This window comes from Camelus dromedarius, chromosome 36, assembly GCF_036321535.1.
Source record: "Camelus dromedarius isolate mCamDro1 chromosome 36, mCamDro1.pat, whole genome shotgun sequence".
NCBI classification, from domain to species: domain Eukaryota; kingdom Metazoa; phylum Chordata; class Mammalia; order Artiodactyla; family Camelidae; genus Camelus; species Camelus dromedarius.
In genome coordinates this window covers 2,132,438-2,156,878 of record NC_087471.1, presented here as the reverse complement: position 1 = coordinate 2,156,878, position 24,441 = coordinate 2,132,438, and the positions used below count along the sequence as shown (strand labels likewise).

At 46.3% G+C, this 24,441-nt stretch overlaps 1 protein-coding gene across 10 annotated transcripts in view; it reads left to right on the top strand.

Annotated features, from left to right (window-relative positions):
- AUH (AU RNA binding methylglutaconyl-CoA hydratase) overlaps positions 1–24,441 on the top strand; it is a 144,962-nt gene that overhangs the window by 101,121 nt on the left and 19,400 nt on the right. For 4 of the 10 annotated variants that reach the window (XM_064482445.1, XM_064482443.1, XM_064482442.1 and 1 more), the window contains one exon: positions 10,530–10,631. The exons of 3 other annotated variants lie outside the window; for them this stretch is intronic. In XM_064482445.1, coding sequence (XP_064338515.1) covers positions 10,530–10,631 — 102 coding nt within the window. Of the gene's footprint in view, positions 1–8; positions 222–10,529; positions 10,632–24,441 lie in introns of all 10 variants that reach the window. 3 more of the 10 variants (XR_010379186.1, XR_010379185.1, XM_064482448.1) reach the window with 1 other exon arrangement.

The window sequence follows — 24,441 nt, the reverse complement described above, 5'->3', positions numbered from 1 at the left end:
TTTTCTAGAAGGAAAACTCTGGGCATCATATGATGGCTGCACTGGTGAATCTACGAACCATCTGTGGAAGAAACATTACCAATCCTGCCTGAGTTCTTTGAGAAAACAGAGAAGGAGCGGACAGGTCTCAAGTTATTTGATGAGGCTTCCATTATTTTCCTGCCAAGTCAAACAAAGACACTAAAACAGGGAATCTACAGACCAGTATCTCTCATGAAAACGTATGTAAAAATTCTTAAAACTTTAGCGCATTAAACCCAAAAATATATAAAAAGATAAGTTGGGTGTGGGAGGTGAACTGTCTGGTACACGAGCTCCCTGGTGGATGTTCTGTTTGGGAATGTTACTGGGAATGCTGGGAAGGGGGCCTGAGGCAGGTGTATTTCTTCTTCTGTCTTTGGCTTTGTGTCTGAAATGCCAAGAGGCTGGGGGAAGAGATGACGGGGTAGGGTTCTGACTCTGACTTGAACGACTGGTGTAACGCGGTGGGAGCTTGACGACCTCCTGCCCTCCCAGCTCTGCCACTTCCTTGTATGGGCCCCAGCCCCGTCACTCGCCCACCCTGGCTGAGTGGCTTGACGCTGTGCAGAATTAAGTGATGAGAGCTGTTCTGCACACCGTGGATTCAGCCCTCAGTCACTGGTCAGTAAACATTCACTAATTTTTTTTTAATTAAAAAAGATGTCACTAAATGGGACTTATCTGATGTATAAAACAATACAGTTCATCATATTAACAGAATAAAAGAAAAATTCCATAATCATCTCAATATTGGCAGAAAAAAACATTTGACAGAATTCAGTGTTGATTCATGATTTAAAAAAGAAAAGAAACTCTTTGTAAATTAGAGTAGCAGGGTGCTTCCTCAGTCTGGCCAAAGGCTTTTATAAAATTCCTACCGCTGACATCCTCAGTGATGAAAACCTGAACCCTTCCCACAAATAATGCAAACAAGGCAAAAATGTGCACTTTCATTGCTGCTATTCAACATTGTACTGTAGGTTCTAGCCCGTGTAGAAAGGCAAGGAGAAACGAAAGGCACACGGGCTGGAAAGAACTCTATTCACAAGTGCCCCACGAGCACGTTCAGACAGAGTCTTAAGACGTTTACCAAAAACAGAACTAGTGGTCGGATCGAGCAGTCTGACTAGGAGGCCGACATATAAGCCATCAGTTGTCCTTCTATGTGTTAGTGATGAGCAACTGCAGAATAAAATTTAAAAATCAGTCCCATTTACAGTAGCGTCAACGAACATGAAATATTTAGGAATAAATTTGACAAACTCTGTATAAGATCCATACACTCTAAACTATCAAACATGGTGGAGGGAAATGAAAGGAGACCAATCAATGGCGAGGTGCACAACATGTTTATGTGTTAGAAGATGCAGAATTGTTACGTCTTTTCTCCCCACATTGACCTATAGGTTTAGTGCAAGCTTAGCTAAAACCCTCGCAGCTTTTTTTTTTCTTTTTGGTGTAAAATGGCAAGGTGATTCTTAAATTTATATGGAGATGCAAAGAACAAAGTTGGCTGAACTACGCTTCCTGATTTCCAGATTTACTATAAAGAAATCAAGACAGCATGATCCTGGTGTGAGCACTGACATACAGAATAGAAATTCCAGAAATAGACTCCCACGTACATGGTCAGGGAAGTGGGGAGGGGCAGCAGTGGAAGTCCCACTTGTCATCTGGTTATAAGACGTATAGAATTTCAGAAGAATCTTGGTCCTATTTTTATTAGCAAATGTTATTTTAGAACAGATTTTATGAAGTGCTATTTTACGCCACTGAATAAACCCATAAGCTTAATGGCTGCAATCTGGGTTGATGTAGATTTGTTTTACACTTTAAGCCTCACTAACTGATTTAATAGACTCACCAAAAGCAATTTCAGATACTTCCGTACATTACAAATGATCAACCCCTGTTGTTTTTAAAATAAAATGAAAGCGAAATAAAACGTTTATATGACATTATTTAAATTTAATTATCCTTAATTCCTGTAAAACACCAGATAAAAGTGCCAGAACTTGTCTTCCATGTATTTTTAAAATCGAGCTGCATAATTTATAGTGCCTCAATTCACGAGCAATTAGCTTGTTTTTTGGAAATTAAAAAAAAAAAGACATTTTCTAAGTTAATTCACATGATACTTTTGATTTTAAATAATAAAGATCATAGCTTCACTGTGTACCAAGTTAGCATTTGATAGTTTAAAATAAAAACAACTCTATGATTCTGTAAGAGAGCGTTATAAACAGCTTTTAGATATAAAACAGGTACATACACACGCACAGGCACCTTTAATCATTAAAAATTGCTTGTCAGGACAGTCATGGAAATGTCCTCATCACGATGTTTCTCAGATCTATTTCAGACTTAATGTGTGTGTTACTATTTTTATCTTTATCTGATCAGCCCTTGCTGCGCGGTTTGGTTATTTTATTACCAGCAGCTGTGCAAAGCTTTTTCTTTTAAAAAGGACATTCTTTTGTAGCACTGCCTGCCGTCACTCACACATTGCACGTCTGGGCAGCAAGTTAACAGCAAGTCCACTGTAGAACTCAATGAGAGACACAATGTCACTATAATTTATGTCCATGGAAAAACTACTCTTTCGGGACAGTTTAAATTGAAATCACTAATTTTTAAAAATCACAACAAAAGATACACTCAGGATTTTGTACCATCCCTCTGAAGTGTTTTCAACCATGAAACTTCTTACGACTGTATTTACTGTTCTGAGCGTTAATAGCGTGCCAGCGTTTAATTAGTTTGTTCTGATGCTGAGAAGTGTGTACATGTTCGCGTACACATTTAGTGAATTTATAAGACTGTCAGAAGGCTAAAATTCCAAACCTGTGGCCCAAATGGGAACTTCTGGGGTATATAAACTCTTTAAGCCAAAACTTAAAGTCTCACTGCAACTTTTGTATGACAGCCTGAAACGGCATCCGATGTAGCTGACTTGCGAGTCTGTGCTGGATCCCGGGTCTGTTCGTGGGGTCCACAGATGGGATGAGCGTTAATCTCATGGTCTTGTATTTTGTCATCGAGCCTCAGGTGGATCACTGAACCTGGGAACCGTGTCCAGGGTCACATGGCTCACGAGGGATATTTGATTCTAGTAGAAGTACCGATTGCCTCACTCCACCATTCAGAATTGTTGTTAGTTAAGAGCAGTGCTTTGCTATCGGGGAAGTAATCTTCACGGTGTAAACCTGTTGGGTTGACAGCGTGTAAATGGTCACCAATATAAATACTTTTTGACTTCTTGTGTTAACTGTAGAGATGCTGGAACAATTTGCTTTTTTATTAGCTGTCTCAATTTATTTTTGTTTCTGCCGCCACTCTGTTAATTCGGATTTCTGTGACCTGCTGCCTGAGCTCATCCAGCACCTTGTGATTAGTCCCTGGGCTTCTGTCCTGACTTCGGTATGTTTATGTCCATATGGTGTCTGGCAGAGCAGTGTTACTCCAGAACCTTCAGGACCTCACGTTGCTTAAGCAGAGAATGTACGAACTCACCCTGGCGTTGAAGACCTGGATTTCGCTTCCCCGCTTTGCGCTTCCCGCCGCACGTCTGTGCCCCATCTCAGCCATCTGAGAGCTTGCCTGTCGTTGGGAGGGCTTTGAGTTGAGCTGCAAGTGGTTGACCTCCTTCTTCACTCCCCGTCTCATCACAGCCCCTTGGCCCCCTCCTCCGGGAAGACTCTCCCTGCTCCCTGACATAAGCACTTGGTTTAGACCGCTTGGAGTACCTAATAGTTTTCGCCCCAAATCACAAAGTCTAGGAAATTAAGATAAACAGAGTAAGTTTGTGCGCACCATCCCGGCATCCTCTTTCACACTTTTGTACTTCTTTCCTGCCTGGTTTCTGATACAGTCTTGTGCACTCAAGGTGACACACATTTCTTTTGTTATATTCTCGCCACTAATTTGTTTGTATATGGATCTTTAAGAATACCAAAAAGGACATTAGTTTTATTTCCATTTTAATTCTTTTGAAATGTAGTTCTTTTCACTCTAAGTGAAAATCAGTTCTTCTCACTCTTTTATTTCTTGACTTTCTTATGCTATTTGTTTACATATTGATAGTTTGTTTCTTTGAATTATGCTTTATTTAATACCATTAAAATACGGTTTATATGCAGGTCAATTGCTTGTCTTAACTTTAAGGAATACAAAGGTTATCCAGGGTGTGTATTTAGATAACCTTGATGGTTCTGAGTGTTAATTCACATGCAGCCCACATGCGGATAAGGACACTGTTCCAGTGAGTGGCTTACAAAGCTGCCTGTCGCCTGCAGTCCTTCTTGGCTCTCCGACACCAAGATTTGGGATCAGAGAGGAGCCACCAAGCCCCAGCCAGCTCTTCACCATACTTGACAAGAATCTGGTTCTGATGAAGCAGGGAGACGCATGTTCTGGGCGAGGAGGTGCTGTGATGAGACCCGCGGGCCGCCTGCATCCCGGCCACAGTCTTGCAGATTTCTCCCTTCTTGCGTCTTTGATCAAACCCCAGAGTTTATTTTCTGCTTTGACAGATGTTCCGTGGGGTGTGCTTGTACACTGAACATAATACAGGGGAAGACATTATTTATAGGCTTGGTTTTCAGGAGATAAGTCATGATACATTAATAAGTGTGAATGTCTGAAATCAGAGCATCTGATAGATCCTGAGAGCTGTCGTTTGCTGGGTTCACGTCACACCGCGTGGCGAGCCCTAACCCGCACATCTGTGAACCGCAGGAATGGTGCCTGCCAAAGTCACTGTTCCAGGGTTCTCTTGGAGAAGAAACCCTTTGCGTATAGTCTGAGATTGAAATGTTTCTTTGGTACAGGCTGGCTTTTCATTCTGTATTTCTGAAGGTCTCTTGTCGAGTCTTTGTAAACTTAATAATTCCAAGTAATGAAAAGGACCTCATTTAAGGAAGTAATATGATGAATTATTTTCTAAAGAGTATTAGACCCTAGTGTATTTTTGAAAATGATAAACCGTACAGTAGATTTAAAGGAAAAGATAAACAGAAACCCAAAAAGCCGCTGGTAATAGCAGCTGGTGTAGAAACACATGTGTGGCTGTTCTCATTAAATGCTCGTCTGTGCCGTGCGTGGTTAAAGCACAGCCTCGCAGGGAAAACGAGAAAATTACAAGATTGCTTTGCCGCCTCCATATTAAAAGGTCAGTTTTATGGCTTTCTTTCTTTGCCTTTAGGGTTTTATGATGCCTTTGTGCCAGATTAGTCAAAACACGTGTCTACATCCAGTGATGTCTTACTCTTAATAGTGCTGACGTCCAATATTCTTCTGTTTTTTTATTTCCAGTGTGTGTCCTCCTTGACAACCCATGTGTCCCCTGTCCTTTGTGCTCCTGCAGTCTGTCGGAGCGGGGATCCAGCAAGGATGGCTGCCCAGTCTTTGTGGCCCTGAGACAGACAGAAGAGGCAGGGAGGCAGTGACACGCCCGTCTCTGCTGATCGTTGCCTGTGGGGCCTGAAGCAGGCCTCGTGGCTCTACCCCGAAGGGTCGATGTGGGAGTTAAATGAATTTAAAAGGACTTAGATCAGGGCCTGGCATATAATAAGCACTAGATAATTGCCCCGTTTGCTGTTTTATGCTCTTTTTCCCCCAAGGCACCATGATTGCCATGTAGCTGTTTCTTGATCATATGGGAAAGTTTTACAAAATGACCCCCCCCCCCAAAAAAAAGAGGGAAAGGAAAGAGAGATGGATGGGTAGATTGGTAGATTACCTCAACAGCTTTTGTGGCTCAACTGGACTTAGAGAACCATTTAAGGGCAGAGAGGACTTGAAGAACCTGGAATAGCGAGAACATTTCTGTGACCCCCTGCCAGTTACACACAGTCGCAGCCCTCAGCAGGGCGGCGTGCACTGTCCTTTGCTTGGTCAGCATCAGGATGTGTCAGACCTTCTGCTGAAGGACATGTCTGGGGGCCGCTGTAGGATCATCAGGGCGCGGAGCAGGTTGCTCAGGAGGACAGGGAACGGTGACTCTGCCCTGGCCTGCAGTCGACACCTGCCTCCCTTTTCCTTTTTCTGTTACAGGCTCATTGGGAGCTTTTGTCAGTGGAGACCACAGCTCCTGGCTTTTCTAGTGAGCACACGATCTGCCAGTGGCTGACTTGTCTTTCCCATTCTGCAGGGACTCCTCTCAGAAAGCCAGCTACTTTGTAAGTAGTGAAGATCCAACATGAGTAAATCTCTGAGTGTTTGCTCTCCAAAAAGCACTCCACGTGGGCAGCCTGTGCGTCATAGAAGGGCCTGTGAGAGGAGAGAGTTCAGCCTGGAGATGGAGATGCTCCTTGTCCTGTTTTGGCAGAGGACGCCGCACTTAGACGTGCCTTGGTGCCCCCCGGGCTTTTCGAGGCCTCTCCTGTTGCTGCGGGGCCTTCAAACACCACTGCTCCACTTAGGGGGGCTGGCCAGGAGCCGCTGTGGTTGATCTTGCAGAATATTTACAGCAGCGGGGTCATCCATCTTCCTCCTGTAATAGATGGTGAGACAGGTTCATGAACGTGAAATGTCCTCGCTCTGGGGACCCCAGGATAGCGCCCCTTCTCTTAGGCCCGGGCAGACACATGGATGGGCCCACAGCTTCGCCATGTCCCAAGGAAAGCCATCCACCTGTTCTCTGGTGATTTCTTTTTCTGAGGCACCGATCTGCCTTCACCCCGAGGGGCGTGCGTGATATTAGAGGGGTCTCTAGAACAAAGTAGATCCCGTTCTGAGTGGAAGGAAACAGCTCTCGGGTGGCATGTCGGTGCATCTCGGTCCACAGCCAGTCCCCGGTCCGATGGGCCTGTCACCCCCAGAACACATGAGCTGATGTGGGGCCAGGCCTCCTGCAGCCCCCAGCGGGGGGCCGGGGGCAGGACACTCAGCTGCGTGTGTGTGGAAGCAGTGAGGATAAAGTTCTCCTGTCATTCCTGGTTCTTACACTGGACTTGGCGGAGAATGAGAACTTTAAAAATGCAGTAAACGTTTGCTGTGTGATACAGCGGCCTTTATGGCCCTTTGTGGAACGGTTTGATGTGACTGTCACATTGAAAGAAATGTTCAGGCAAGTGGCAACACCTGCGCAGCCTGACGAGCTGCGATGGGCAGGGCCTGAGGCAGGGGGCGGGCGCATCAGGGGGGGTGAATTTCGGGGGGTGTGCGGGGCCTCTGCGGGGTGGGGTGGCTAGGGCCGCCTGCCTCCTCGAGCCGAGGCCGGGCCCCTGAGGGCTGCCCTGCCCTTCCACACTGGGCCTTGTTTACTTCTTTGTAAAAGAGGAAGTTAGTGGAGGCTACAACTTTCAAGGAACCCCCTGATTGTTTTAAAAAATAACTTTCTTCCTTAAAATGAAGAACAACAGTGGCTGAAAAACATATTTTGAACGTGGTCTTTAGGTGTACTTGTATCTGTCACATTTATGGTCATGAGCAAAAATATAAAAGATATTTGAGCATGAAGTAGACATTGACGTATCTGCTACGTTGCTGATGTTATGTTACTGCTGGGGAAAAAAAAGTACTGAACAAACAACTTTTGTGAAATCAGCTGAAACACAGCCGCAGGGGTGAGGTAACAGGAAAAGGGGGATTGACGTGATGGTTTATGAGATTGTCCCTTTGGCTGGGTCGCAGGACCCCTGTGGCTTAGTTTTCCCAGAGCCGCTGCGGGCCTGTGTTCAGAAGTACGGGCTTCTTTACTTCTTTCTGTTTTCCCTCTTCCATCATTTACACGGAGCTTTGCTGTATGACTGAGCGTGAGCAGGAAGCGCCATGCTGGCCTGCTGACTACAACGTGTGTGTGCAGGTGTACAACTACATCTTAACGTGAAGCAGTGAGGACAGAAACCAGTACTAAGTGAGAGGCAGTCGGGACGCCCTGCCCCGTGGTCCTGACGACGTCCTGGCCGCGTGTCCACTGCCGCCAGAGCTGCTCCAGCTCCCACAGGTGTCCTTTGTGTTAGCGCTTTTAGTCTGGGGGGTCCTTGATCGAAACTCCAACACGGTTAAGAGTTTATGCTTTCAGTTTTTCTCTATGACTGTACTTGTGTACATTTTTAGGCAGGAGGTATGGATTTTATTCTGAGACATTCTCAGTAGGCCCCCTTAGAGACCAAAATAATAAATAATTCATATTTAAACCTTTAAAAATAAAACTCGGCGTAAAGGCAGTGGGGAAAACGGTTTTTTCAGCTGTTGGGTGTCCAAATGCAAAAAATTAACTTCAATTCATATCTCTTGCCGTATACAAAAATGAACTCAAAATGGATCATAGACCAGAATAGGAAACCTAAAAATATAAAGACGTCAACAAAAAATTTAGGAAAACAAGCTTTGCACTCTTGGGTTAGAAATGGAAGATTCCTTAGATGAGACACCAAGAGTGCAATATCCATGTGAGAAAAAAAAAAGGAAATACTAACTTGATCAAAATTAAAACTACTGGTTGTCAAAAGGCACTGTTAAGAGAACAGTCAAGTCTCAGACTGGGAGAAACTGTGTGCAAACCTTGTATCTTATAAAAGACCTGAATCTAAAACATGTGAAGAACTTTCCAAACTGAAAAGTGAGAAATCCCTGATCAGAAAGAGATTTGAGATTTGAGGAAACACTTAACCCAAGAAGAGGTGTGAATGGCAAATAAGCACATGAAAAGGTGTCCGAAATCGTGAGGGAAATGCAAATTAGAACCTCAGAATGCCCTGCCTCGTCCATCTTGACGGGCGGGCATCCCAAAGATGAACAATTCTATTTAGTTTTAGCCATTCTAGCAGGTGTTTAATGTTCACAATTAAATACCCATCAGAATGGCTAAAATTAAAAAGATTGTACCAAGTGTTGGCAAGGATGCAGAGCATCTGGACCTCTCATGCGCCGCATGTAGCAACGTGAAACGGTACAGTCAACTTAAAAAACAGTTCGGCATTTTCTTAAAAAGTTAAGCTGATGCCTGCCCTGTGACCCATGGGGTGAGACATGAGAGCAGTTTTTACTTGCATCCATGAATATCACGGTTGTTTGCACACTGCGTTTCATTGATGTTTTCCTTCCCCATTGTGCGTTGTGCTGTAATCCAGTTAGCCCGTGCCTGTTTGGTAGGCGTTTGACTTGTTTCTGTCCTTCTGTAATTACAAAGTCACCGCGAGGACCTCGTGTGTATGTCATGCCTTGTCACATGTTTACTAGCCTGTCTTCGAGTAGAATCCTGCAAGTGAGGTGGCAGGGGCTGCGGGGAGCGATTCACAGATGTTGCCACACCTTCCTGCCGCGGGGTTCTAACAGTTTGCATGGAGCCCAGCAGCCCCGCTCACAGGAAGCTAGAATTGTCGGTCTTTGGGGACATTTGCTCGTCAGACAGATGAGGAAGGGCGTTTTGAGGCTATGTAACTTGTGTGTCTCTTTATAAGCAACGTTGGTATTTTCACGTGTTTGAGGGCCTGTGGTGGGTGAGCGCAGGGGAGAAACACTTTTCCTGCACCCGCCAGGCTCTCTGCCTGGGGCCTTGAAGGTTCAACTCACAAGACAGATGAATAAGAGAAAAAATTTCTTAACATGTTCAGCAGGCATACGTACAGGAGAGATTCAGTGATGGGTAACGCAGGGAGGTGGGTGGAATCTGGGGACACGGGTGCCATATTAGGCTAAACAAAGCGAAGGGGGCTTGCGGTTCCTCGTGGGGGTGGGTTACGGAACGTGACCGGGAAATGTATGGTAAACTGGGGTCTAGTGAGGCTCGTGATGCAGGTTTAAGCCTGTATTTTCTCCACTGGTAAGAGCTGTTAAAAGCTGTCCTCTTCTTCCAGGTACTGGAGAGGGAGACACCTTTACAAATGGAAATTTCCTTTGCTAAAGAAAAATGTGTGCTTTGTTTTAGATCTTTTCTTATGTCTGCTGTTCCTTAATTGCCTTCAGCTCAAAATTACCCTTAACGCCAAAGAGACATATTTTCGAGTAGCACATTCTGGTCCTCTTTAAGCCATTTGAATCTTTAATTGTCTTAACTTTTGCCTTTTTCCCTTATAAAATGGTCAGTCTCATTTTTAGTAGTGGGGGGGGGAGGGCAGAGCTCAGTGGCAGAGCACATGCTTGGTGCGCGTGAGGTCCTGGCTTTGATCCCCAGGACCTCCGTTAAATAAACAAAAAAGACAAACAAACCTAATTACCTCCCCCCCCAAAAAAGCCCCATAATTTTTAGTAGTCTGTTACATATTAAGAATTAGTTCTTTAGCTGCAGTTGTTTTTCAGTGGCAAACATTTGTTTTCCTATTTACCTTTGTCTCTAACTTTCCGTCGGATTTTTTTTTCTTTGTGATTTTTTTTGATACATTAGTCTTTTTTATTACCTATAAATTTTGAAATATAGCCCAAAGTTATTAATAATTCATACTATTAGTCCTTAGATGGCTTCAGTTTTTACTCCTAGATCTCAGTCTGCTTGGAATTGAACCTGATGTGTGTTAAGAGAAATAAATGCGGCTTTATCCTCTTCCTCGTGTTTTTGCCGTCAGTCTTGAAGAGTACGTTCACGGGGCGCAGCCTTCCAGGCTGGCATTTGTCTTCTTTCAGCGCTGTGAGGATGTCCCGCTCTGTTCTGGCTCCTTCCGTGCCAGGTAAGTTGGCTCTGGTCTAGCTTCTGTTCCTTTGAAAATAATCTTTTTTTTTTTTTTTTTTTGCCTAGTTGTTTAACAACTTTTTCCCTTCGTGTCTGGCTTCCTGGCGCTCATTTTACTTACCAAGGTGTGGGTTTTCATTTTGTTAATCTGGCTCCTAGTTTACTGGCACTCCTAATACGTGAATTGATATCCATCGCTGCCTTGGAAATAGCCAGCCGTTGTCTCTTGAAATACTGTCTCTGCCCGTTCCTTCTTTCCTGTCTTCTCATACTCTGATCGAATTTAGGTTAGACCTACTCGCTGTTTTTCCTTCTCTTTATGCTGCGTTTTGGGTAATTCTTCAGATCCATTTTCCAGTTACTTACGCTTTGTTTTGCTGTGTTCGGTCAGCTGCCAGATACAGCTGTCAGCGTTTTCATTTTGGTGGTTGTGTTTTCCCTTCTTAGAAGTTCTGTTTGGTTCACTGTGAAACCTGGCATCTCATTGTCCCTCATTTTCTGTCCCCTGAGAATGTATTCGGGTTCCTCACTTACTTACGGTAAATGTCGTTGCTTTAAAATACGTATCTGGTCGTGCAGTTTCGGAAGCACGGGAGTCTTCCTTTACTGTTTGTATTCGTTCTTGTTCTTGTCTTTTCCTTTTTGTGTCTGAATATCTGATTGCTTGCTGGCCGTTCCCTGTGAAAAATTACTCACAGGCTCCGATGTGGGATGAATGTGTCCGTCCATCCCCCACCGTCCCCCCGCCCAGAGGTTTGTGTCTGTTGTGCTGTTTGCCCCAGGGCAGTGCCGGTGGATCCCTCAGATCACATTCTGTTCTGCAGGGTCCACGAGCGTCCAGGTTCTGTGACACTGGTGAGCAGAACTTCGCAGTGGCAGGGAGCTTCTCTCTCTTTTCCCCCCTCCCTCTCTTGCTCTCTTCAGCACCACGCAGCCTCTCGTGTGGTCCTTTGTGGTGATGAGGAGGGAGAGCTGGTCTGCCTTCGCCTTAGAACAGTGTCCTGTGAAGCCCTGCGTGCGTGGTGGGGGGTCTCTGGCCTCCCTGATCAGGCTCTGGGCCCTGACTTCTCCGTCCCTGTGGCCCTGGGCCCTGGGAACAGCGCCTGAGCTGTGATAGCTTGTAAGTGGCTTGGGGCACACGTGACGTGGCGGCTCCTGTATTCTGCTCACTCCTGGGAGTCCTGGCGTTCATCCCTCAAATGGCCTGGACGTTCCTTGCTATTCTTTTGGGTCTCCAGGACTTTTAACTCGATGTCTTTCTTTTTGTCTTTTTTTTTAATCCTGAAACTGGACGTTTTCCCATGTTTGTCTTCAGTGGGAAAATCGTCTGATCCGAGTAACCTCATCCCCGTCTCAGAGCTGTCATCAGCCTGTTAGCCTTTTTAAATTTGTGTTTCAGTAAATTTATAGATGAATTTTAGAAGGATTCAGATTTTTACCATATTAGGTACTTTCTCGCACGTAAGTCAGCTGTTCGGAAGTTTTGTCTGGCTTGTCGCTGCCTTACCGCGTTTCCCTGTCATTTAACGTATCTGTGTGCATTTACCGTTGAAGCATAGGTGGCTCTGGGAGACTTCTGTTTGATCCGACCTTTGTTATACTGCAGGCAAAGCATACAGACCAGCTCGTACGAGTTACTTGGCCTTTGTTACGTTTCCTCTGTGACCAGGCGTACACTTAGGTTCCATCCATGTTGCCCATGAGTTGGAAACCAGTAGATGGGGCGCAGGGGTCTTTAGGTCAAGCCTGTTATTTGTGTTTTTCCTAATCACGTGTATCAGGCGTGGGGAGACTTGTATAAAGGACCAGATGGTAAGTTCGTCAGACCTTGCAGGCCGTGCGTCCTCTGTCCTGGCTGCTGGTGGTGGCCGTGTCCCAGCAAGGCTTAATGTTCAGAGCAGGTGGCCGTGCAGGCCGGGCCTCTGTCCATGTCCTGATCAGGGTTCTGTCCGCTGCATCTCTTGGCTCCTGACAGGATGGATCGGAACTTCCCTGCTTACTGCGGGCTTACTCTGCGTTCTCAGTACGCGGTTCAGGGAAGTTAAATGCAGATGTGCCCCTCTTTATGTCTAATGGCTGTTCCCCCAGGAGGGTCTGCCCGGGTCCCAGCTGTGTGTTGCCGCAGCGATGCTGTGTAACAGTCTGCTCTGAAAGTAGGTGCCTCAAAACAATAAGGGATTCCGGCCGGGCGCCTGGGGCGGGCCAGGTCCTGCTGGGCGCGCTCGCGTGCTGGGGGCTGACCCGCTTGCCTGGTCCAGGGTGGGCCCTCTGGGATGACCGGGGTGACTCAGCCTTTCCCCTCCGACCTCCACCTTCCGTCCCCCGCAGGCCGCTGGTGCCAGCGTGTTCTGAGCGTAGGCGGGGGCCTGCAGGTGCTGGTGACGCCCCTGCCCTCTGCACCACTTCCTGACGCCGGTCACAGGACTGCCCGGCCTGCGCTGGGGGGCGGGGCGGCGGGGGCACCTGGACCCAGCGCTTCAGGACGGCAGCCGAGCTTCTTTGACTTTATTTTTTTTTTTTTACCTTGGATGCCACTCGTCAACTTTTCCTTTTACACCATCCTTGGTTTTAATCCGAAATCGATGATTGTACTTCTTCGTTTTGAGGGACAACTTTTCAGAATTGTTTGAGAAATCTAATGAGAAGACAAACCCAGACAGCTATTTTATAGCCAGCATTTTCCTTTCCTTGAAACAGATGTTTTTTTCAGCCTGAAGTATCTCATGTGTCTTGTTATCAGGACAAATCATTTGTTAAAACCACAATAACAAAACATGTGAATTCAGTTTGTGAATAGGCTTAAAGTGTGTGATGCGCTGTCGGGTAGACAAGCAAAAAGTCATCCTTGAAATGCTGATTTGTGCCCTTATGTTTTAAGTGTTTGCCAGGCTCCCTGTCACGGAAGGGCCGTGTTTTAGTGAACCTCTGATCTGTGGAAATGAAGGAAGCACGCTCACAGCCAGAGAGAGAAAACACAGCAAGCAGGTGGGGTGGATAATACAGGGAGAATAGCTGCAGCGTGGTGACCCACGACCTCTGACTCTGGTGGAAACAGAGGGATTCATTTTAAACTGGAAAAGGGGCGCTTCCTCCTCCTGAGACCAAAGGGCAGTTGAGGAAAGGGGCCGGAGATGGAGAAACGGGAGGTGAGACGTCGCAGGCTTGTGTGCGTGCGTGAGGGTGAGACTGATGGGCCAGGAGGGAGCGGAGAGGTCGGGAGGGATCCTGCAGAGAGTGTGTGTGACCGGGGAGGGGCGAGGAGAGACGCTGTCCTGTGCTGAGGCTGGGCGAGGGTGCGGGGCCGTGCTGGGTCATCTGTACCGGAGCAGCCAGCTGCCCCCAGGCCTCCCGTGACCAGGGTTGTTCCCCGGCCCTGGGGACTGAACTCCGGGTACCATAGTACCTTTCCATAGATCTGATTTCCTGCAGCGGCGTGGTGCTGTGCAGATGCAGAACCAGAGGGGGTAAAAGGGCGGTTTACTGTGGCTCAGAGTTGCCAGATGGGCGCCATGAAAGATGAAGGGAATGGCAGGGTTAAGGAGCAGACTTGGGATTAAGGATCCTGGCGAGAATGTAGCTGAAGGGTCCCGGCAGGGGGAACAGTAGGCCACACAGACCCGGAAGGGGAAAGAACAGTGTGCTGAGGCCATAGGCTTGAGGAGGAGCCGGGTAACAGAGAGCCTGGTTTCAACGCGGGCGAAGTCTGGGGAAGGCGGTGGTTGGCGTGGTTCAGCTGCTGAGCGATGACCGTGAGGTTCCCAGGCTCTCCAGCTTTCTGCTTTGCCGTCCCCATCATGTGGCTTTCCATCCACAACCCTCTGTCTTCCGTTCTGCCAGGAACAGCGCTCTTCTTTGTTAAACAGTGTCCCTCTGATGTTTATTTGCTTGGCTTCTGACTGCGTGTGCGTGTATTACCCTTTTTGCAAGTATTCTGCCTTTGGCAACATGCCTTCAGCCTTCCTTCTTTTATCATACTGTTCCTGATTCATTTATTCGTTCTGTGATGATGCTAATTTTGTCCCTCGGTGCTTTGCTTAGCTCTGCAATGTCACTCTTTTCAGTCCCTTGACTTACCGCTGCTCTTTAAGTCTCATGTGCTGATTTCGCGTCTTCTGGAAATTATCTAAGCTTCCCTTTGGTTCTTGCGTTTGGCTTCCTTGAAGGACCGCGTCTTTGGCGTGCTGTGGCTTTTGTTTTCTTCAGTGAGTGACTCGCGCGGTTAGCTCTGAGCAGTGAGGATGCTGGCGCACTTTTGTAGTGTTAGGATGCTGTGCCTTTTCCGTCTCCCACTTTTTTTTTTAATCGGGAGCCTGTCAGGATTGTTTTTCTGTTACACAGCGAGGGAACTTCGCGTTGAGGGCTGAGTGTTGCTTGTTTTTTTTCCTGTCACCTCAGGGATGAGAAGAGGAGACGGGGAGGGCAGGGACTGCCCAGCAGGGGCTGACGGCAGTCCATCACGCGGCTTTATTAGAGGCTTGCCCAGGGCTCCCTCCCCTCGTCAGGCCATACCATTTCCCATGAGATGTGCCCTTTGTTCCCCAGCCAGGGCCAAGGGCCTGGGATCTTGGCATAGCTGGTCCCTGGCGTCCACCGGCTCTGCCCCTGTCCTCATCCCCCATCTCCAGCCCTGTGTGCACTCTTGCCAGCTTCAGATAGAAAGGATGGAAAGGTGAAAACCGCACATATGCACGTGTGTGTTTGGGGAAGGGCCGGAGGTCCAGGGCATCTCCCGAGACAACTGGGAATGAGAGGGTGGTCGGTGGAGCAGCTGCCCAGGCTTGCGTTCCGACCGCGGCCTTATCACCAGCCCTGATGTGGGGCTTCTGTTATCCTTTCTGTGTGGAGGGTAATGACGTCCTTCTTTACAAGGAGGGTGGAAGGATGCGTTATTACCTGCAAGTCACTTACCACCAGAGTGTGCTCCTCTCGGCAGGTGTCACGTTCAGGTACAGGTCTCCCCCCACTTTTTGAAAGTCCCATTTATACCACTTGACTTTTAGATAACTTCCAGAAGACACGAGATCAGCACGAGACCAAAAGGCCGACATTAGTACCTGTTTCCGCGAACCGAAAGAAATCCAAAGAGGATTTCCACTTTGATGAAAACAAGACGAGAAATGAAAATGGCGCTTAGGGTTTGTCTCGCAGAGGCCGTGACAGAGGCGGCTCGCGCCCTGCGTGGTGAGAGTGGTGCCACCAAGCTCCTCCCTGGGAACCGGGCTCAGAACCTCAACGTCCAGCTGCCGCCCCTTTGCGTCGTGTCTGTGAGCGTCGGCGCTTTGTCTCGACTGATTCTGCGCATCCACCAGCAAGACGTGTCCCAAGGCAGTGGCTTCCTGGCTTTGTGAGGCCGTTTCGGCTTGCGAACGGTCTCATAGAAACGCTCTGCTTCTGGGGAGCAGGGTAACCGGCAATGAGTATTTCACAGACCTCGCACGTGGGCACCTTCCCTGCTCAGTTACCCTGGGCTCTCTGGTCTTTTCTTTATTTTTATTTTTGCCTGCCTTGTCACCAAATCCTTGCTAAGCGTTGAAGGTGATGGTGGTTAGGTGCTTATGGGAATTTCTGCCTTCTTTCTCCAGCTTCCCTCTAATCAGGTAAAGACCAGAGTGGCTGTCTCCCCATTCTGTGGGGCAGCCTGAGAAGAGGGCCCCCGTCTATCAAAAAGTGCTTGGATTTTGAAAGGTTTTCATGGGGCTGCCTTTACCCCCATTTCTTCAAATGGGAAAGGCGTCTGAGGAGGTACTGACACAGGGTTTTGTCCGCTCGCCACCTCTGCCCCGTGTGGCGTCTGGGGTGAGATGCGTTCAGAGTCCCACCGAGCGGCGACCGTGCTTGAAGTCTGCCGTGTGCGCTCCCGGGCCTCTGTTTCTGGACGATGACACCGTAAGATGGTGCCACTTCCTCCCTCGATTCGCTCTTTCCAGCCTCACCTCTCTTGCCTGCCTCACTGGCTGTTCAGCTCGTTTTTGTTGCTTATTAACGCGAGTCTATGGACTAGCCAAATACCTGCTCTAGAAAAGTCCACAGTGTACGTTTACTTGTAATCAGTGTATATTATGTTTCCAGTGTTTAAAGAGTTTTTTCATTCAAAATACTGTGGCTTAATTTTTAATATTTGTGTCTCAGACTTTAGTTTTTGAGGGGTGTCCATTGTTGCGTAAGCCACGCATCACAGAGCAGTGGTGACAGAACTCCCGTTGCTCTTGCTAGGGTAGCAGTAATCAATACCTGTTTTGGCTTAGAGGTCCCTTCAGATGTTCTCCTGGAACAGGGGCGGGGGGCTGCCTCTGCGGAGCTCCCGTGTGTGGCTGTGTGATCGGGACGCTGGGAGGAGGAGTTGGGGAGTGGCCAGCCTGTCTCATCCTGGCCATCTTATTCTCAGCTGCGTGTGTAAGAAGTTAGGTGTGAGACATGGGTAGAAGGAAAGGCGTGTCAGCCTTTAGACAAGTTAATTTTGTATATATCTTACATCCAGCTGTGCCTTCATGTAGTTTGAAGTATGAAACTCTAATATATAAAAAACACACTTATTAAAACTGCAGCTGAAGTTTCTGTTCATTTATGAACAAGCTGAATCACTAGGAGCAAAAAGAGTAACCAGGGAGTCTACAGGTGGCCAGTGTTTGGGGGTTTTCCCCAGCATTTTATTTGGGAAGATTTGTTATTTAGATTAATATTGTATTGATACTGTACAGTGAACATTTAAAAGGTACACATCAGGTGATTGTCATAAATTAGCCAGCTGGGCATAAAGAAGCAAATAGATGTGGGCAGATACATGGGTTTTATTATAATATGTTGTGGGCAGCTTTACTTGCTGGTTTAGGAAGGGATTTAAATTTTATGGCATACGTTTGTTTTACTTTGTTCTGGGGTGTGGGGAGAAGGTTATTTGCTTTTTAAGGGGTTTCTGTTTTTCTTGCAATGGGACTTAGAGTTACGGAAACCTGACTCGATGCTGGATAGATTTTACAAAGTTAATTTGTTTCCAGTAAGTTAGAGTTGCTTCATCTTGCTTGGATATGCTCTGAAGAATGGCTCATCCCATTTTCTTAATATGAAACAGTTGTTGAGTAGTTCCCTGAATGATAAAATCTTACACTGTCATTTCACAAAATGTTCCGTGGTTCTCCCAGTAAGGAGCAGTGCTAGTTAGTTCATCTTTATAGTTTCAACCATTGTGAAATAGTGTGCCTTTTTAAAATTTCATTTTGCTCATTATGCTGTTTTTCTGTTCAAAGTTTAAAGAGAAAAAAAATGTGGGCTGTCCACAGAGATCTCAGGAAGGGCCGGGGTGGAGGCATGGCCACACTGGCCCAGACAAGCGGCATCTCGGGGTCTGTGCCCTGTGGTCAGTTCCACGTCTTTTATGCCTCTGGCCTCGTCCTGTAACCACAGGGTGAAGCAGAGGTGGGCCAGTATCAGGGAGCAGAGAGGGAGGGGGAGGAAGAGCTGCCACCAAGATGGGCATGTGCGTGCCTCGCACCTCGTGGGGCCTTGTGTCGTAATTCATTTCTTTCCAGAGACATTTTCCCGGTGGAAACTGACCCCTGTGTGGTGCTTTTGATTTGAAACTTTCTGCCTTTGATCGTTGCGTCTGCTGTCAAGACTCAGTGAGGGGTCAGGATATCGCCCAGCGGTAGAGCGCGTGCCTAGCATGTGCGAGGTCCGAGGTTCAATCCCCAGTCCCTCCATTTAAATAAATAAATAAACCGAATTACCTCTGCCCCCTAAAAACAAACGAATTGGAAAAAAAAAAAAAAGACTCAATGGGTACTAGTTCATTTTTCCTTTTGTTTCAGTTACCAAGTTACATTGTTCTGCTAGACTAACCCCCCACCAAGGCCTTGCCCCGTCAAAGGATAACTGCCCGGAGCGGTGCGTCTGGTCGGGGAGGTGGCTTGCCCCTGGGAAAAGCAGGTGGGCTGCCGGACCGCACATCCCTAACTCACCCTCACTTACTGGTTTACTGGGAGCACGAGCTGGCTGCTTCGCCTCTCTGAGCCTCTGGTTTCCTGATCTGTCGCAAGGATGGTGATCGCAGTGGCCTCATAGGACTCTTGCCAAAATTATAAGAAATTTTGTGTTAGAGTATGTAATAAGTTCGCAATGAATAATGGTTGTTTATCTGTTAATAATGGTGTTGCTATGCCAGAATCTTCAGATTTTTATTACACAACCTGCTTGTGATGAGAAAAAGCAAAAAAATTCACGTCCTCACGTCCACTCTATTGTTTCTTCTAAGATGTTTTTACTCGTTCTGCACCTGCCCAAAAGCTTTGTGTTATCCAGAGAGAAAACATCTGCATATGGAGGATTTTCCACTTCCATCTTAAGTGTTTTTGTTAGATCTTTCTCTCCGTTTAATGAAAATGTCAGGGTCCGGTTTTGATGAGATACAGCGCGTCCATTTGTTCTGCTGATCCATGAAGTCAAACGCTTTAGAAAGGTGAGAAAACACCTTTGCTATGCGGGTGTCATTTTCTCTGCTGATTGCAGTAGCAAGCCGTGTTTTTCCTGGGACGAGCTTTCCAGAAGGAACGTCTTCCATTTTATTCTCTCCCTACTCCCCCCCTCCCCCATTATTTTTTAAAGGTACTGGTTAACATGTTCTATGCACCTCCTCCCTGATTGTGAAAGAATGAAAGATCATTTTAAAGTTTTGGGAAATAGTCTGAATGTGCTCTGGGGAAAAAACTGCTTTTCGGTAAAGGGATAATGGGCAGAAGAAACGGTGACCTTTGCAGTGTGTGTTGCTAAATCAGCCTTAGACTGTGTGGCAGGCTGGGCGGCCTCTGAACGTTCACGCCGCGTGTGGGCCCCCCCTCGGGACGCTGGGCTCAGGGGCTCACTTCTGTCTAACAGAACGTGGCAGGAGAGATGGGAAGTCACCTCTCGGGTGGGTTATTACAAGTCTGTGTCCTCCGTGCTGTGCACTCTCTCTTTTGAATCACTCACCTTGGAGGGAGCCACCTGCCTTGTCGAGAGGCCGCCCTGAGGACTGGCCCACATGAGGGGGACCACGGGGATCTGCCAGAAGTCGCGTGAGCAAGCCTGGACGCAGAGGCCTGTGGCCTCCCCAGACACCCGACCCACAGCCATCACTGGCCCACAGGAAGAATAAATGCTTGTTGTTTTAAGCCACGGAGTTTTCAGGTGACTTGCAATGCACATGAAATAATTGATATGGTCCTTGTTTAATTGTTAGAGATGAAACTGTTCTTCTGAAGCACAGACTGCCTGCTTTATGCTCCACCCACATCACCACCCACTCGGCTTAGGGAACATCACCGCATAATCGGTTTGCTTTCAATGTTTAAGAGACGTCAAGCTGTTAGATTTGACTTGATTTATATTTAATTTAATTTATATGACTTATCTAGTGAGGTAAACATGAAACATTGTAGTTTTAGTAGATACCACTGTATTTAAGAAAATTAAGAATTTTCCTTAAGGCTGTCATGAACATACACACCTGTATGCATATTTATGTTCATTTGATACCACAGTTATATGCATATTATAAATAATCTCAAAAGGGAGGAGCTATCTGGCCTAGTCATAGTCCTTGTGATGTGGATACTAAAGTGACTAAACCACATATGTTTGCCATATGTAATATATAAAACATATTTATATAAATAACTAGAGATAAAAGTGGAAAAGACATATAAAACAGTCACACGTAAGTGGCATATTATGACAAAATTTTTACTCTAGGTAGGAAATTTCTATTAATGTATTAATTTCTATTTACTGGACAAATCTAGTAATTTGTCCAGTAAGTGCATGCTACTGGATGGAAATCAGAAGACAGAAGAATTCATCGGATCACTTCGTTCTTTCAGTTTTACTTCCTCTGGGCGAGTTCTGTGCTGAGCTTCGATCAGACCTGGGCCAGGTTTATGTTGAAGACTGCTAGCCAGGTCTCCATTTCGACGTCTTGCTGACGCACCCGCTTTCCTTGCTTACGGCGCAGCCGTGTTATGAAAGCAGGCGGCTCGTTTGCTTCCTGGCGCTTTTGGGTGTGAGGCCACCTAGGCTGTGGATCACGTCTTCCATGGGCCACGTGCTGCCTCCCGCCCTCCTGCCGGACAGGTGAGCTGCGGGGGAGCCCGCAGACCTGTGCCTCGGCTGCATCGCTGAGGAAGACGGTACCTGGTACAGTGAACTGTAGGTCAGATGGTGTCAGAGTTTCTCTGGTTTTGCAACAGAAACAGATATTGCAACCAAAACAGAGCTCATGAGAAGCCGAGGGGCAGGAAACGCTAGACCTGGGCTGTCTGGTGGTGTGGCTGCTGGCCACATGTGCTTTTTACATTTAGTTGATTAAAATGAACTAAAAGTAAAGCTTGAAATTGAAGCTAGTCACGTTTCAAGTGCTCGGTCGCCACACGTGGCTGGTGACTCCCGCATCGCACAGCCCAGACACAGACCATACCCATCGTCACAGAAAGTTGTCATCTGGCAGCACGATTGTGGAGAGGCTTGCCTGGAAGCCTTTGCTTGAACTGGTGAGCCCAGCCGTTTCCTTCCTTCCTCCATTGCTCCATCCGTGACCCAGGTTGCGAGAGATAATTCGATTGGCCTGGCATTCGTCATTCGCCTACCCCCTTGACTGCGCTGGCGTGGGAGAGCGGTCCCTGCAAAGGAGGCCTCCAGCAACCCCGTGGAGCTGCCAGGGACCCGAGTTCAGAGGCCCTGCAGGTGCAAAGAGGGCCAGAGGAGTGTGCGGGGCTGCTGGTGGACATCGGTCTTTAAAATCATTATAGAAAGTAAGATACTGTTTTTCGTGCAGTATCTGACAGTATATTATTCAGAAACTAAAAAAAAAGAAGATACAACCATACTTCAAGGATTTGTTATAAAAAGTGTATATAAACGTTCAAAAATAGTTGTTTTAGTCTGTTTCCCTAGCAGCAAATGGGTTGATAGTCAAGAAAACTTTCTATAAAGATATTAACACGGCTATACCGCAAAGGGTTTAATTTGCTGCCAGTCAGCGTAATTTTTTTGCTCGGGAAAAAAATTTTTTGATGCCCACCTTTCCTTTCTGTGCCCTAGTTCTTAAAAAGTTTTTTCACGTTTTCGCTGAGTGCTTCTGTGGCGTAAGCCTGGCGGAGCTCAAGCTGCTGTGCTTTAGGTGGGCGCTGGCGTTTACCCAGGCAGGCTTTCCTTCTCATTTATTTCGGTTTTGTTTCTGTGCGTGTGTGTGTGTTTTATCTCATAGCTTTACAACAATGTAAAAAGTAAAAAGCCTCGGGAAATAGAATATCTCACAGCACTTTAAACACTGGCCGCAGATGGAAGGACAGCCATTTTTAAGGTTTTTGTATGACTGTGACATGATCTGTTATGAGACTAGTAAACATGCCATGTTTGTTCACATCGCACACTCCTCTTCCATTGTAAAAGCAAGAGGAGGTCGTTTTGCAAGCATCGAGCCCAGGTCTGTCAAGAAGGTGCTTGCCCAACGCCCTGCAACAGAATTCTGCGGCAGTCAGTTGCAGTTTAATCCGAAGTTAACATTTTTCTGCAGCGTTTCCTCCACAATTCAAGGGGATGCAACCTTATGTGGGACTTTCTATTTATGAGAGAGGATTTAGAAGTAATTCAGAAGTGGTGTTTACTTCTTTAAGAGTCAGAGATCACTTCTAACTGTATTGACAAAATGCCCTTGATGCTGTATCTACATTAACTTTCAACTTAAAGTATTTTTTATGTGTCCCCCTTTATTAGCATGGCTTCTTTCTTCATGAAGTCATAAGAGGAGGGAAAGATAAAGGCTAAAAAGAAACCCAAAAAACAAACAAACAAACAAAAAACTTGGAATTTTTCACCTTGTAAATACTACTAAAACATAATTTACAATCCAAAACCGTAGGTTATGTTCTGTTATTGACACATTACATTATAACTGATTGTGAAATGTCAAATCAAGCTTGCTTTAAATTATTTAAATACATGCAAATAGAACAAAAGGGAAGTAACATCTGCGCTTGGCTCCATCAGTTTCGGACTTGGTCCGGGAGACGCCGGCGGTCCCGGACTGCTGCCAGCAGGGCGTAGGGAGGAATCCCCCAGACGGTGTGAAAGTTTGCATGTCTGGTCTTGCGGCAAAAGCAGACTTGCTGTGTTTAAGCCACTGCTGATGGTACAGAGGTTGCTACTCTGAGTTTGTTTTAATAAAAGTGGTCAAATCCCAGGGGAGTATTAGCCTGGGGGGATGGGATTTCTTGATCCCTTCTCAACATGATGGATTAAATGATGGAACAATTTTGAACGGGAACATGGTATTTCAAGTATATTTTCATTCTCTCCAAATAATATACAAAGATGAAAGTGTTTTGTTACGTGATTCGCACTGCTTTACCACTCGGGGCGCTGACTGCTGACTGCCTGCCCATTTTCGTTTTCCGTTTGTAATAGGGCCCCAGTTTCACTCCCCGTGCAGTCACAAGTGCAGCCTTGAGAAGACTGGTCCCCAGATTTTGTGGTTGACTTCAAAAGATATCACAAGAGTGGTTAAATCAAAGTAATAAAATTACAGATCTTGTCAAAGAGGCTGGCTTTACTAAAGCGGACAATGAAAATACCAAAGACCTGTTTGCATTACATAGTGAAGTCCAGGCTGCCAGAGAATCACCCCCCTGTCCATTTGTGGATGCTCGTCCTCAGTGCTCATCCTTTGTTTGAAGGAGTCTTGAAACTCAACGCAAAATTGTTGAAAGACTCTACGAAACCTGCATGTGAAATCATGGCTGTTGTGAGTAAGCTTGGTTGTGGTACAAGCAGAGGTGTGAAATTTTTAAACGCAGCTCCACTAAAAGGAACCAGGGTGTTGGGAAAGTGGCTGGTTCAAGGTCTAGGGAGGAGATGTTCCGGATGAGCTCAGAGTAACTTGTGGCACCAGGTAACAAGAAGTTAGGAAAGACTCTTAAGGTCGTGTCGGTAGGAGCCTAGAGCCAATCCCAGTAGGTTCCCACTGACCAAAGATGGGGGGTTGGAGCATCAATAAAGGTAAAAACTGCAGTGGAGTCTAATACTTCAACTATGTTAAAAGTTGTAAGTTTGTGATGGTTCTCAAAAGATTAAAAACTTTTTCATAACCTTTGGAGGGTGCTAGAGAACTGCCTTCTTACTTTGAAAATTAATAAATGGAGGCAAAGAACAATTTAAAAACTGCAAGTCATTTTTGTATCATTGATAGACCATACGCAAAAGAAATAAGACAGACATCCATTTTGAGTGTTTTCATCCTGTCAGCTCGTCTGGCTTCTGATGGTGGTTCAGGGCTCCCTGCTTTGCTGTACTTGAGTGCCAGAAAGAGAATTAGATGGGACGTGAGCAAAGCCCAGGCATTTGCAGGTCTGCGCCTGCCGTCACCAGCACGCTCTCGTTGACCTCCACCCTTCCTCCTCTCACCACCTAACTTGTCACTTGGCCAGTAAACAGTTTCTAAATTTTAAAAAAATTTTTATTATGTTATATGTTTAATGCCACGTAGAAAGAAACATAATTCATACTTGATAGATTTGTTTTCTGCACATAGCAGAACCCTACCTAAAACACATCTATCCCTTAATGAATTCATTTAAGTGTTAAATAATTAGGTGATTGGTGCTTAAAATGCTAAACATCATGAAGAAATCATGATGGTCTATTATAAAGCAGTTTGAGTTTTTTTTCTCCCAGCAATTTTATTGATATTTGGGGCAATTGTTTGGAGCTGTTGGACGGGCTAAGAAGATACTATTACCTTCCCCATTTAGAATGATGGATTTCCAGTATCCGAATACTTCTCT